At 27.1% G+C, this 15,959-nt stretch overlaps 1 protein-coding gene across 1 annotated transcript; it reads right to left on the minus strand.

Annotated features, from left to right (window-relative positions):
- Positions 1–1,370: 1,370 nt before the first annotated feature.
- LOC145836622 (protein CFDP2-like) lies at positions 1,371–2,780 on the minus strand. The gene is made up of 2 exons (XM_082944409.1): positions 2,235–2,780; positions 1,371–1,637 (listed from the first exon to the last, which is right to left on the minus strand). Exons 1-2 carry the CDS (start codon positions 2,778–2,780, stop codon positions 1,371–1,373), a joined length of 813 nt encoding a protein of 270 aa, XP_082800535.1.
- Positions 2,781–15,959: the final 13,179 nt, after the last annotated feature.

The following is a 15,959-nucleotide window of genomic DNA, read 5'->3' on the forward strand; positions in this document are numbered from 1 at the left end:
AGAAACTTTGGGATCCGCTCAGTATTCATTCTCAGGATATGACCGAGCCAGCGAAGCCTGCGCTGACTTAGGGTAAAGTACATAGTGGTAAGACCAGTACGTCTCAATACTTCCTCATTGGTGATCTTTTGCTGCCATGTAATTCCAAGGATGCGACGAAGGCATCGTAGGTGGAAGGTATTGATTTTCTTCTCCTGTACGCTAGGTAACGTCCATGTCTCGCTACCGTAAAGCAGAGTACTGCAGACACAGGAACGGTTAACGTTAGCCTTTGTTCGATAGCTTAGCTTTTGGTTATCCCAAACTCTTGCAGTCAAGCGAGCGAAAGTGCGTGATGCTTTGCCAATGCGACTATTTATTTCTTTGTCCAATGATGCGTTTGACGCAACATTTGAGCCAAGGTATACAAAGTTATCTACATTCTCGATATCCTTACAATTGATTTTGATTGATGGTAAAAGATTTGTTCCTTGACTTAGAATTTTAGTCTTCTTAAGGCTTATAGTAAGGCCGAAATCCGAGCATGCCGAAGAAAACTGATTCAGCAGTGTCTGCAGGTCTTGGGCAGAGTGAGCCACGAGTGCAGCATCGTCAGCAAATAAAAGATCACGTATGGTGACTTTCTTCAGATTTCGCTTAGCTCTTAGATTTAAAGGGTTGAAAAGGTGTCCGTCAGTTCTTGTATGAAGCTTGATTCCAGTAGTTAATGAATTAAAAGCATGCTTTAATAGCATCGAAAAGAAGATTCCAAACAAAGTTGGAGCAAGTACGCAGCCTTGCTTTACCCCACTTTTGATTTCAAATGAATCAGATACACTACCATCATATTGAATGGTTGCCCTTGTGTTTGTATGAAAAGACTTCACAATACTGAATAATTTTGGAGGACATCCAATTTTCAGCAGTATAGCATATAGTCCTTCTCTACTTAAAAAGTCAAAGGCTTTAGTGAGGTCAATGAAAGCGATGTACAAAGGCATGTTCTGCTCATTACATTTCTCTTGTAACTGACGTACAGAAAAAATCATGTCGGTGGTAGATCTTTTAGACCTAAATCCACATTGAGACTCAGGATATACTCTTTCAGCCAGCTTCTGAATACGAGGAAGAACCACTCTTGCAAAAACTTTACCAGCAATCGCAAGAAGAAAAATTCCCCTGTAACTATTGCAGTCCGATCTGGAACCCTTGTTTTTATATAAGACTATGATCTTAGCATCACGCATGTCTTGTGGCACTATACCTTCTCTCCAACATTTGGCTAAAATATCATGTAAATGAGGTAACAAGCATGACTTACAATTGCGGACCAAGTCCGCTGGTATGCCGTCACTACCTGGAGCTTTCCACGGAGCCATCATATCAATGGCTTAACTGAGTTCTTCAGTAGTTGGTACGCTATCCAGGTCATCCATCATTAATAGACTATCCATTCTGTTAAGGGCATCATTAGTAACAATATTCTGTGTAGAATACAGAAGGGAAGAGTGTTGAACCCATCTACTCAACTGTTCATTCCTACTGTGTAAGATTTCACCAGTCTCAGATAACAAAGGTGATATTGACCTCTTTGTTGGTCCGACTGCTTTTCTTATTCCTTCGTAGACTGATTTGGTACCTCCTCTGTCAGCAGCAGCCTGAATACGGGCACTAGCCTTTAATCAAAACTCAGTAGCACATTTTCTAGCTGCCCTCCGAAAAATTTTTCTGGCTTCACGAAGTCTATTAAGACACGTGTTACTTGGGTCACGTTGATAATCAATATGAGCCTGTCGCTTTTTCTTTAAAAGAGGAGATAAAATATTGATATTTTCTTCGAACCAGTCTTTGTTGGCATGTTTGTTCTTTCCAAAAGTTTAAAAGGCATTCTGATATATACTTTTTTCAATCGTAGACCAAGACTCAGAAGCAGATGTATCCGACGAAGAGACAGATAGCATCAGAGTTAAGAACTTTTTGATATTTTCCTTGTCCCGCATTGGACCTACATTAAGTCGAACTTTACAAGCTAAATTGTTTGAATTGTGCATGAACTTTTTTGAGATGAGCATTTTACAGCAGACCAAAGAATGATCGCTGTTGCAGTCTGCGCTTTGATATGATCTAATTAACAGAACATCGTTAATACGATGGCGTCTCACTAAGATATGGTCTAATTATTGCCAGTTTTTAGAACGGGGATGTCTCCAAGATACTTTATGCTGCCATTTAGTTTTAAAAAATGAATTGGTAACACAGAGGTTCTGTTTATGACAAAACTCTAAAAGGCGTTGACCATTAGAATTCATTCTTCCAAAACCAAAATGTCCTAGACAGGAAGCCCAAGAGTCGTGATCAGATCCAACTCTTGCATTAAAATCACCCAGAATAACAAGTTGGTCGTTTTTTGGCAATTCATTCACTACGAGATTTAACTTTTCATAAAAAGTATCTTTAATTTGCTCGTCAGTGTATAGCGTATGCGCATATACACTAATAAGGGTCGCTGTTCCTTTTTTGTTGTGTAAACGTAGAGTAGCAATACGTTCGTTTCCGTCACCGACTTCTACATGTTGTAAGAGTGTATTCTTGACAGCAAAACCAACACCATATTCTATACGTTTTTCAAAAGACTTACTAAACCAGAAGAAAGTAAATTTTTTTTCTTTAATTGAGCCTTGACCAGCAAGGCACGTTTCTTGAAGAGCTGCAATATCAACTTTAAGACGAAGAAGTTCGTTATTTATAATAGCAGTTTTTCTTGCATCATTTATGTTTTCGGGGTCCATACCAGTAGTCATGGTACGAACGTTCCAGCTTCCCAGTTTAAGAGTGGGTCTCTTTTTACGTTTATGTTTGTCAGGTGACATAGTTTCAGTTTACTTTTCACTTAAAGCTATCCCCATTCACCCAATGAGGAAGGTAAACTGTGGCGGAACAACACCTTAATGGCTGAGGGCTGCTCAGCTTAAGGCAGGCGGTGGTTGTTCAGTGGAACTAAACAATTCTTCCTACCGACGAATACGACCCCTGGCGCCCATCCTTTCGCCAAAAAGGATTAGGCTTATCACCGGTAACTGCCGTTTTCCGTGTTGTGTCTTCGCGAAAAACCTGCGAAGCTGGAGTAAACCTCTCCAAGCACAAAGCCAGGGCATAACATTGAGATTCCAGCTGTTGCCCATGCAGCAGAATCTCAATCTCCTTAGTGAGAAGAGCTCAGCGAAACAGCAAAGCTGATACAGCCAAGATTCATCATTGTCGCAGGAGCTGCCGGAGAAACATAGAATACAAAGTCAGACCGCCTACGTGGCTCCGACTACGGCTTTTTGATCAGAGTTTTGCATCTCCTAGAGGAATAGAAGTACAGTTCTTCGGAGTTTCCTCTACCCCCGTGTTTAAGACTTTACCATGTCTGATTTTTCCTCAGGGTTTACTCCCGAAGCCTTTGCTTAGCAAAAAGCAACCACAAGGCAGTGGTGGTCGGCAAAGGTTTTACAGATCTGATGCTAAATCAGCTCCAACCCCAAGGGGAGATCATGAAAGTTTTTCAGGGATCTTCTGTGTCATCTTTGTGATCTTCTGTGTCATCTTTGTGATCATCTTTGTGATAATCATATTTCGATTAATAATACCTTTCTTTTATTAAGAAAACCTTATCCAATATATTTGAATATATTCAATATATTGATTATTTATATTAGTATTCATGTAATATAACATACAGCTAATTAAATGAACCTATTCGGTTAGGAATACTAGTTTTATAGCATTAAAACTATTTTTGACGTCAAAATTGGCTGTTTAAGGCTTGCAATTAACATTGTTTATCGTAAATTATTTGAGTTATTTCAATTTTTGGTTATAATATTCTTGAGATATTTCCTACAGATGATTTATAAAATGATTTCGGTTAAATATATTAGTTTTAAAGTACTAAAACTCTATTTGACGTCAAAATCGGCTGTTTAATTAGAAATACTTGGTATAAAGATTGTTTCTCGTACATTATTTGATTTATTATGATTTTTGGTTATAATACTTGTAATATTTCGTAAAGCTATATTTAATAAACGTCTTCAGGTAAAAATATTAGTTTTAATGTATTAAAACTCCTTCTGAGTTCAAAATCGGCTGTCCAAGACGAAATACATGCAATAAACATTGTTTACCGTATATTATTTGAGTTATTGCGATTTTAGGTTATATTATTCTTATAATTTTTCGTATAGCTATGTGAATAATTTTCTTTAGTTAGTTATCTAACTTTAAACATATTTAAACTACAATAGACGTTATTAAAGGCTGTTTCAACTAAAATACTTGTATTAAACACTTTTTAACGTAAACTTTTTAAATTATTTTAATTATTGGTATAAATCTTCATTTAATATAACATACACCTAAGTATATAAACCTATTCGGTTAGGAATATTAGTTTTGAAGTATTAAAACTCTTTTTGAATCAAAATCGACTGTTTAAAGCGAAATACTTGTAGTAAACATTGTTTATTGTAAATTATTTGACTTATTTCGATTTTTGATTATAATATTCTTGTAATATTTTGTACAGCTATGTTTATAAACTTCTTTAGTTAGTAATCTAACTTAAAACATATTAAAAGTACTATTGACTTTATAAAAGGCTGTTTCAAACAAAATACTTGAATTAAACAATTTTTAACGTACATTATTAATTAAATAAACTAATTAAATAAACGTTTTCGGGTAAAAATATTAGTTTTAAAGTACTAAAACTCCTTTTGACGTCAAAATCGGCTGTAAAATACAAAATACTTGGAATAAACATTGTTTCTCGTACATTATTTGATTTATTATGATTTTTGGTTATAATACCTGTAATATTTTGTAATAGTAATTTAAAAAACGTCTTCAGGTAAAAATATTAGTTTTATTGTATTAAAACTCCTTCTGAGTTCAAAATCGGCTGTTCAATACGAAATACATGCAATAAACATTGTTTTCCGTATATTATTTGAGTTTTTGCGATTTTAGTTTATAATATTCTTGTAATTTTTGGTACAGCAATGTTAGTAATATTCTTTGGTTATTAATCTAACTTTAAACATATTTAAACTACAATAGACGTTATAAAAGGCTGTTTCAACCAAAATACTTATATTAAACCCTTATTAACGTAAATTATTTAAATTATTTTGATTATTAATATAAAAATACATGTAATATATCATACAGCTAATTAAATAAACCTATTCGGATAGGAATATTAGTTTTAAAGTACTAAAAGTCTTTTTGACGTCAAAATCGGCTTTTTAAGACAAAACACTTGGATAAACTTTGTTTATCGTACATTATTTGAGTTATTGCGATTTTAGGTTATAATATTCTTGTAAATTTTTGTACAGCTATGTAAACAAACTTCTTTGGTTAGTCATCTAACTTTAAACATATTATAACTACTACAGACGTTATTAAAGGCTGTTTCAACAAAAATACTTGTATTAAACCGTTTTTAACGTAAACTATTTAAATTATTTTGATTATTGGTATAAATATATATGTTATATGTCATACAGCTAATTAAATAAACCTATTCGATAGGAATATAAGTTTTAAAGTATAAAAACTCCTTTCGACATCAAAAACGGCTGTTTAAGACAAGATACTTGTAAAAAACATTGTTTCTTGTATATTATTCGATTTATTATGATTTTTAATAACAATATTCTTGTAATATTCTGTACAGTTAATTTAAAAAATATCATTAGTCAAAAATACTAGTTTTAAAGTATAAAAACTCCGTTTGTCGTCAAAATCGGCTGTTTAAGACGAAATACTTGGATAAACATTGTTTATTTTACATTATTATAGTTATTATGATTTTTGGTATTAAGATTCATGTAATATATCATACAGCTAATTAAATAAACCTTATTGGTTAGTAATATTAGTTTTAAAGTAAAAAAAACTCCTTTTGACGTCAAAATCAGCTGTTAAGACAAAATACTTACAATAAACATTGTTTATCGTAAATTATTTGATTTGTTTTGATTTTTAGTAAAAATATTTTTGTAATATTTCGTAAAGTTAATTTAATAAACGTCCTTTGGTAAAAATATTAGTTTTAATGTAGTAAAACTTCTTTTAAGTTCAAAATCGGCTGTTAAAGACAAAATACTTGCAATAAACTTTGTTCATCGTATATTAATTAAGTAATTGCGATTATATGATATAATATTCTTATAATTTTTTGTACAGCTATGTTTATAATATTCTTTGGTTAGTAATCTAATTTTAAACATATTTAAATTACTATAAACGTTATAAAATGTTGCTTCAACCGAAATACTTCTATTAAACACTTTTTAATGTTCTCTATTTAAATTATTTAGATAATTGGTATTAATATTCATGTAATACATCATAAAGCTAATTAAAAAAACCTATTCGGTTAGGAATATTAGTTTTAAAGTAGTAAAACTCTTTTTTACGTCAAAATCGGCTGTTTAAAACGAAATACTTGCAATAAACATTGTTTATCATACATTATTTGAGTTTTTTGAATTTTGGTTAAATTAATTTTGTAATATTTTGTACAGGAAATTTAATAAATATCTTCGGTTCAAAATACTATTTTTAAAGTATAAAAACTCCTTTTGACGTAAAAATCGGCTGTTTAAGACGAAATACTTGCAGAAACATTGTTTATCGTACATTATTACATTCTTTATGATTTTTGGTATTAATATTCTTGTTATATATCATACAGCTAATCAAAAAAACTTATTTTGTTTGGAATATTAGTTTTAACGTATTAAAGCTCCATTTGACGTCAAAAACGGCTGTTTATGACAAAATACTTGTAATAAACATTGTTTCACGTACATTATTTGATTTATTATGATTTTTGGTAATAATATTCTTGTAATATGTTGTAAAGGTAATTTAATAAACGTCTTTGGGTTAAAATATTAGTTTTAATGTATTAAAACTTCTTTTGAGTTCAAAATCGGCTGTTTAAGACGAAATACTTTCAATAAACCTTGTTTATCGTAAACTTTTTGAGTTATTGCGATTTTAGGTTATGATTGTATTGTAATTTTTGTAATGGTATTTTAATAAACGTCTTCGGTTGAAAATATTAGTTTTAAAGTATTAACACTCCTTTCGACGTCAAAATCAGGTGTTAAAAAATAAATACTTGCAAAAAGCATTGTTTTTCGGTTATTATTTGAATTATTTCAACTTTTGGTTGTAATATTCTTGTCATACTTTGTTCATGTATTTTAATAAATGTCCTCAGTTAAAAATACTAGTATTAAAACTCCTTTTGACGTCAAAATCGGCTGTTTAAGACGAAATACTTGCAATAAACATTGTTCTGGTACATTATTTGAGTTATTTCGATTTTTAGTTATAATATTCTAGTAATTTTTTGTACAGCTATGTTAATAAACTTCTTTGCTTAGTAATCTAACTTTAAACATATTGAAACTACTATAGAAGTTATAAAAGGCTGTTTCAACCAAAATACTTGTATTAAACCTTTTTAACGTACACTATTTGCATTATTTTGATTATTGTTATTAATATTCATGTAATATATCATACAGCTAATTAAATGATCCATTTTAGTTAGGAATATTTGTTTTAATGCATTAAAACCATTTTTGACGTCAAAATCGGCTTTTGAGACGAAATACTCGGAATAAACATTGTTTATCATACATTATTTGATTTATTATGATTTTAGTAATAATATTCTTGTAATATTTCGTAAAAGTAGTGTAATAAACTACTTCGGTTAAAAATATTAATTTTAAAATATTAAAACTCCTTTTGACGTCAAAATTGGCTGTTAATGACGAAATACTTGCAATAACCATTGTTTATCGTGTATTATTTGAATTATTTTGATTATTGGTATTAATATATTTGTAATATATCATACAGCTAATTAAATAAACCTTTTTGGTTAGGAATATTAGTTTTAAAATATTACAAGTCCTTTTGACGTCAAAACTGGCTTTTTAAAACGAAATACTTGCAATAAACATTGTTTATCGTATATTATTTGAGTTATTTCGATTTTTAATTTTATTTATGTTGTAATTTTTCATATATGTAATTTAATAAACGATTTCGTTTAAAAATATTAGTTTAAAAGTATTAAAACTTAACTTGACGTCAAAATCGGCTATTTAAGACGAAATACTCGCAATAAACATTTTTTATCGTAGATTATTTAATTATTTTGATTTTTCGTAATATTATTCTGGTAATATTTCCTACAGCTAATTTAATAAACGTCCTAGGTTAGTAATCTTACTTAAAGCATTTTAAAAGTAGAATAGACGTTATAATATGCTGTTTTAAACAAAATACTTGTATTAAACCCTTTTTTATTGTACAATGTTCAAATTATTTTGATTATTGTTATTAATATTCTTGTAATATTTCACACACCTAATTAAATAGATCTTTTCGGTTAGGAATATCAGTTTTAAAGTATTAAAAGTCCTCTTAACGTTAAAATCGGCTGTTTAAGACGAAAAACCCTTTTTTATCGTACACTAATTGAACTATTTTATTATTGGTATCAATATTCTTGTAATATATCGTACAGCTAATTAATTAAAACGTTTCGGTTAGAATTAATATTTATAAAATATTCAAACTCGTTTAGACGTCAAAATTGGCTTTTTAAGTCAAAATACTTGCAATAGACATTGTTTATCGTGTATTATTTGAATTATTTTGATTATTGGTATTAATATATTTGTAATATATCATACAGCTAATTAAATAAACCTTTTCGGTTAGGAATATTAGTTTTAAAATATTACAAGTCCTTTTGACGTCAAAACTGGCTTTTTAAAACGAAATACTTGCAATAAACATTGTTTATCGTATATTATTTGAGTTATTTCGATTTTTAATTTTATTTATGTTGTAATTTTTCATATATGTAATTTAATAAACGATTTCGTTTAGAAATATTAGATTTAAAGTATTAAAACTCCATTTGACGTCAAAATCGGCTATTTAAGACGATATACTTGCAATAAACATTGTTTATCGTACATTATTAGAGTTATTTCGTTTTTAAGTAATTATTATATTGTAATATCTCGTAATATTAATTTATTAAACGTCCTCGGTTAAAATTATAAGTTTTTATGTATTAAATCTACTTTTGACGTCAAAATCGGCTGTTTAACTTGAATAACTAGCAATAAGTTTTGTTAATCATGGTTATTTGAATTATTATGATTTTTAGTAATACTATTATTGTAATAATTCCTACAGCTAATTTAATAAAAGTCTTAGTGTAGTAACCTAATTTTAAACGTCATAAAAGTACTATAGACGTTATAATAGGCTGTTTTGAACTAAATATTTCTAATAAAAACTTTTTTACCGTACACTACTTAAATTATTTATTATTGGTACTAATATACTTGTAATACATTATATAGTTTATTAAAAAATCCTTTACGGTTAGAATATTAGTTTTAAAGTATTAAAACACCTTTAGACGTCAAAATCAGCTATTAAAGACGAAATACTTGCAATAAACTTTGTTAATTGCTTAATATTTAGGTTATTTCGATTTTTGTCTATAATTTTATTTCTCTATATCATACTGCTAATTTAATAATCGTCTTTGATTATTAATCTATCTTCAAACGTATTGAGAGTACTATAGACGTTATAATAGACTGTTTTAATCAAAATACTTGTATTAAACCCTTTAAATCGTACACTATTTGATTTTATTTTGATTATTGGTATTAACCATATAACATACAGCTAATTAATTAAACTTCTCGGTTAGAAATATTAGTTTTAAAGTGTTAAAACTCCTTTTGACGTCTAAATCGGCTGTTTAAGTCAATATACTTGCAATAAACATAGTTTATCGTACATTATTTGGGTTATTTCGATTTTTAGTTTTATTTATCTTGTAATATTTCGTATATGTCATTTAATAAAATTTTCGTTCTGAAATATTAGTTTTTAGGTAATAAATTTCCTTTTGACGTCAAAATCCGCTTTTTAAGACGAATTACTTGCAATAAACAATGTTTATCGTATTATTAGAATTATTTTGATTTTTCGTAATAATATATTTTAATATTTCTTACAGCAAATTTACTAAATGTCTTAGGTTAGTAATCTTACGTAAAGCATATTAAAAGTACAGAAAGCGTTATACTTTGTTGTTTGAAACAAAATACTTGTATTAAACCGTTTTTTATCGTACACTGTTTGAATTATTTTATTATTGTTATAAATGTTCTCGGGTTATTTCATACAGCTAATTAAATAAATCTTTTCAGTCAGGAATATTAGTTTTAGAGTATTAAAACTCCTTTTGACGTCAAAATCAGCTGTTTAAGACGAAATTCTTACAATAAATATTATTTATCGTACATTTATTGAGTTATTATCATTTTTCGTAATAATATTCTTGTCACATTTTCTACAGCTAATTTAATAAACGTCTTTGGTTAGTAATCGAACTTTAAATATATTATCTGTTCTATATACGTATAAATTGGCTGTTTAAAACAAAATACTTTTATTAAACCCTTTTTTATAATACACTGTTTAAATGATTTTGATTATTGGTTTTAATAATCTTGTAATACATCATACAGGTAATTAAATAAACCTTTTCGTTAGGAATATTACTTTTAAGGTATTAAAAATCCGATTGACATCAAAATCGGCTGTTTAAGACGAAATACTTACAATAAAGATTGTTTATCGTACATTATATGAGTTATTATGATTTTTGGTATTAATATTATTGTTTTTTTTGTACAGCTAATTTAATAAACATGTTTGGTTAGTAATCTAACTTTAAAAACATTAATATTACTAAATACGTTTAAATTAACTGTTTTAAACAAAATACTTGTATTAAACCCTTTTTTATCGTACACTATTTGAATTATTTTGATTATTGGTATTAATATTCTTAAAATGTCACATACAGCTAATTAAATAAACCTCTACGGTTAGGAATATAAGTTTTAAAGTATTAAAACTCCTTTTGACGTCAAAATCGGCTGTTTAAGACGAAATACTTGCAATAAACATTGTTTATCGTACATTATTTGAGTTATTTCGATTTTTAGTTATAATATTATTGTAATTTTTTGTACAGCTATGTTAATAAACTTCTTTGGTTAGTAATCTAACTTTAAACATATTAAAACTACTATAAACGTTAAAAAAGGCTGTTTCGACCAAAATACTTGTATTAAACCCTTTTTAACGTACACTATTTTGATTATTGTTATTAATATTCATGTATTATATCATACAGCTAATTTATTGAACATTTTTGGCTAGGAATATTTGTTTTAATGAATTAAAAACATTTTTGACGTCAAAATCGGCTGTTTAAGACGAAATACTTTGAATAAACATTGTTTATCATACACTATTTGATTTATTATGATTTTGTTAATAATATTTATGTAATATTTCGTAAAAGTAATTTAATAAACGACTTCGGTTAAAAATACTAGTTTTCAAGTATTCAAACTAAACTAAAATTAAAGGATTAAAACTTCTTATGACGTTCAAATTGGCTGTTAAAGACGAAATACTTCCAATTAAGATTGTATATCGCATTTTATTTGAGTTATAACGATTTTTTGTATTAATATTATTGTAGTATTTCGTAAAAGTAATTCAATAAACGACTTTGGTTAAAAATATTTGTTTTAATGTAATAAAACTCCTTTTCACGTCTAAATCGGCTGTTTAAGAAGAAATACTTGCATTAAACATTGTTTATTGTTTATTATTTGACTTAATTTGATTTTTAGTTATAATATTCTCGTAATTTTTCGTACAGCTTTGTTTATAAACTTCTTTGGTTAGTAATCTAATTTGAACCATATTAGAAGTACTATGGACGTTATAAAAGGCTGTTTTAACCAAAATACTTGTATTATTTTCTTTTTAACGTACACTATTTAAATTATTTTGGTTATTGGTATTAATATTAATGTAATATATCATACAGCTAATTAAACAAACCTATTTGGTTAGGAATATTAGTTTTAAAGTATTAAAACTACATTAGACGTCAAAATCGGCTGTTTAAAACGAAATACTTGCAATAAACATTGTTTATCGTACATTATTTAAGTTATTTCGATTTTAGGTTATATTACTTTTGTGATATTTTGAACAGCAATGTTAATAATATTCTTTGGTTAGTAATCTAACTTTAAACATATTGAAACTACAATAGACGTTATAAAAGGCTGTTTCAACCAAAATACTTGTATTAAACCCTTTTTAACTTAAATTATTAAAATTATTTTGATTATTGGTATAAATAATCATGTAATATATCATACAGCTAATTAAGTAAACCTATTCGGTCAGTAATATTAGTTTTAAAGTAAAAAATCTCCTTTGACGTCAAAATCAGCTGTTAAGACAAAATACTTGCAATAAACATTGTTTATTGTAAATTATTTGATTTATTATAATTTTTAGTAAAAATATTTTTGTAATATTTCGTAAAGTTAATTTAATAAACGTCTTTGGGTAAAAATATTAGTTTTAATGTAGTAAAACTCCTTTTGAGTTCAATATCGGCTGTTAAAGACAAAATACTTGCAATAAACATTGTTCATCATATATTATTTAAGTTATTGCGATTATAGGATATAATATTCTTGTAAATTTTTGTACAGCTATGTGAATAATTTTCTTTGGTTAGTAATCTAACTTTAAACATAATTAAACTACTATAGACGTTATAAAATGTTGTTTAAACCAAAATACTTCTATTAAACCCTTTTTAACGTTCACTATTTGAATTATTTTGATTATTGGTATTAATATTCATGTATTACATCATACAGCTAATTAAATAAACTTATACGGTTAGGAATATTAGTTTTAAAGTACTAAAACTCTTTTTTACGACAAAATCGGCTGTTTAAAACGAAAAATTGCAATAAACATTGTTTATCTTACATTATGTGAGTTTTTTCGAATTTTGGTTATAATATTCTTGTAAAATTTTGTACAGGTAATCTAATAAATATCTTCGATTAAAAATACTAGTTTTAAAGTATAAAAACTCCGTTTGACGTCAAAATTGGCTGTTTAAGACGAAATACTTGCATAATCATTGTTTATCGTACATTATTACATTTATTATGATTTTAAATATTAATTTTCTTGTAATATATCATACAGCTAATTAAATAAACTTATTTGGTTGGGAATATTAGTTTTAACGTATTAAAGTTCCTTTTGACGTCAAAAACGGCTGTTTATAACAAAATACTTGTAATAAACATTGTTTCTCGTACATTACTTAATTTATTATGATTTTTGGTAATAATATTCTTGTAATATTTTGTAAAGGAAATTTAATAAACGTCTATAGGTTAAAAATATTAGTTTTAATGTATTAAATCTTCTTTTGAGATCAAAATTGGCTGTTTAAGACGAAGTACTTTCAATAAACCTTTTAAATCGTAAATTATTTGAGTTATTGCGATTTTTGAGCATATTAAAAGCACTGTATACGTTAAAATAGGTTGTTTTAAACCAAACACTTGTATTAAACCCTTTTTTATCGTACACTGTTTGAATTATTTTAGAATTTGGTATTAATATTCTTGTAATATATCATACAGCTAATCAAATAAACCTATTCGGTTAGGAATATTAATTTTAAAGTATTAAAAGTCCTTTTGACATAAAAATTGGCTGTTCTGGACAAAATATTTGCAATAAACCTTGTTTATCGTACATTGTTTAAGTTGTTTCGATTTTTAATTATAATTATCTTGTAACATCTCGTAAAAGTGATTAAATAAATGTCGTCGGTTAAAAATTTTTGTTTTTGAGTATTAAATCTCTTTTTGACATTAAAATGAGCTGTTTAAGACCAAAAATCTTGCAATAAACATTGTTTATCGTACATTATATGAAATATTTTGATTTATATTTTAATATTTTTGGAATGTTTTCTACAGCTAAATTAATAAACGTCTTCAGTTAAAAATTTCATTTTAAAAGTATTAAAACTAAATTTGACGTCAAAATTGGCTATTTAAGACGAAATAGTTGCAATAATAATTGTTTCTCGTACATTATTTGAGTTAGTTCGATTTTTGGTTATAATATTCTTTTAATATTTCGTACAGCTAATTTTAAAAACGTCTTCGGTTAGTGTTCTAACTTTAAACATATTAAAAGTAATATAGACGTTATAGTAGGCTGTTTAAAACAAAATACATATATTAAACCTTTTTCACCGTACGATGTTCGAATTATTTTGATAACTGGTGTTAATATTCTTGTAATATTTCATATAGCTAATTAAAATAAATCTCTCCTGTTAGGAATATTAGTTTTAAAGTATTAAAACTTCTTTTGACGTCAAAATCGGCTGTTTAAGACGAAATACTTGCAATAAACATTGTTTATTCTACATTATTTGAGTTATTTTGATTTTAGGTTATAATATTCTTGTAATATTTTCTAAAGGTGATTTAATTAACGCTTTCGGTTAAAAATATCAGTTTTAAAGTATTAAAACTTCATTTGACGTCAAAATTGGCTACTTAAAACAAAACACTTGCAATAATAATTGCCTTCGTACATTATTTGAGTTGTTCGAATTTTGGTTATAAGTTCTTGTAATAATTCGTAGAGCTGATTTTATAAACGTCTTCGATTAGTTTTCTAAATTTAAACATATTAAAGTACTATTGACGTTATTATAGGCTGTCTTAAACAAAATACATGAATTAAACGTTTTCTCATCGTACGATGTTTGAATTATTTTGATTATTAGTATTAGTATTCTTGTAATATATCATAAAGCTAATTAAATAAATCTCTTCGGTTAGGAATATTAGTTTCAAAGTATTAAAACTCCTTTTGACGTCAAAATCGGCTGTTTTAGAAAAAATACTTGCAATAAACATTGTTTATTGTACATTATTTAAGTTATTTCGATTTTTAATAAAATTATCTCGTATTGGTAATTTAATAAACGTCTGCGGTTGAAATATTAGTTTTAAAGTATTAAAACTCCTTTTGAAATGAAAATCGGCTATTTAAAACGAAAAACTTACAATAAACACTGTTTATTGTAAACAATGTTTATTGTAGGTTAATTGTTTTAAATAAATTGAGCTAACTCGTTTTAAATTAATTGAGAGAATTCGATCTTAGGTTAATTATTCTTGTGAGATTTCGTAAAGATAATTTAATAAACGTTTTAGGTTAGTAATCTAACTTTAAACATATTTAAGGTACTCTAGACGTTATATTAGGCTGTTTTAAACAAATTACTCGACATTAACCTTTATATATCGTACACTATTTGTTTTTTTTTTTATTATTGGTATTAATTTTATTGTAATATATCATACAGCTAATTAAACAAACCTCTCGGTTAGAATTATTAGTTTTGAAGTGTTAAAACTCCTTTTAACGTCAAAATCGGTTGTTTAAAACGAAATACTTGCAATAAACATCGTTTATCGTACATTATTTGGGTTATTTGTTTGTTTATAATATTTAGTAATATTTCCTTCAGCTCATTTAATAACCGTATTCGGTTAGTTATCTATCTTTAAACATCTTAAAAATTCTACAGACGTTATATTAGGCTGTTTTAAAAAAGATTGTTATATTAAACCCTTTTTCATCGTACACTATTTGATTTTCTTTGATTATTAGTATTAATATTCTTGTAATATATCAAATAGCTAATCAAAAAAACCTCTTCAGTTAGAAATATTAGTTTTAGAGTATAAAAAAATTTTTTTACAGTCAAATTTGGCTGTTAAAGACAAAATACTTGTAATAAACTTTGTTTATCGTACATTATTTGAGTTATTTCAATTTTTGTTAATAATTTTCAGTAATATATCTTTCAGCTTATTAATAAACATACTCTGTCAGTAATCTATCTTTAAACATATTAAAAGTACTAC

Source organism: Thalia democratica, chromosome 5, assembly GCF_965202585.1.
Source record: "Thalia democratica chromosome 5, ktThaDemo2.hap1.1, whole genome shotgun sequence".
NCBI lineage: Eukaryota > Metazoa > Chordata > Thaliacea > Salpida > Salpidae > Thalia > Thalia democratica.

Excerpts from the sequence above, each read along its gene's own strand:
- LOC145836622 (XM_082944409.1), bottom strand. The coding sequence starts at position 2,780 with ATGACTACTGGTATGGACCCCGAAAACATAAATGATGCAAGAAAAACT. Across the intron at positions 1,638-2,234 it reads GTCATAAACAGAACCTCTGT|GCTGCTGCTGACAGAGGAGG; the intron begins GTTACCAATTCA and ends GCCCGTATTCAG.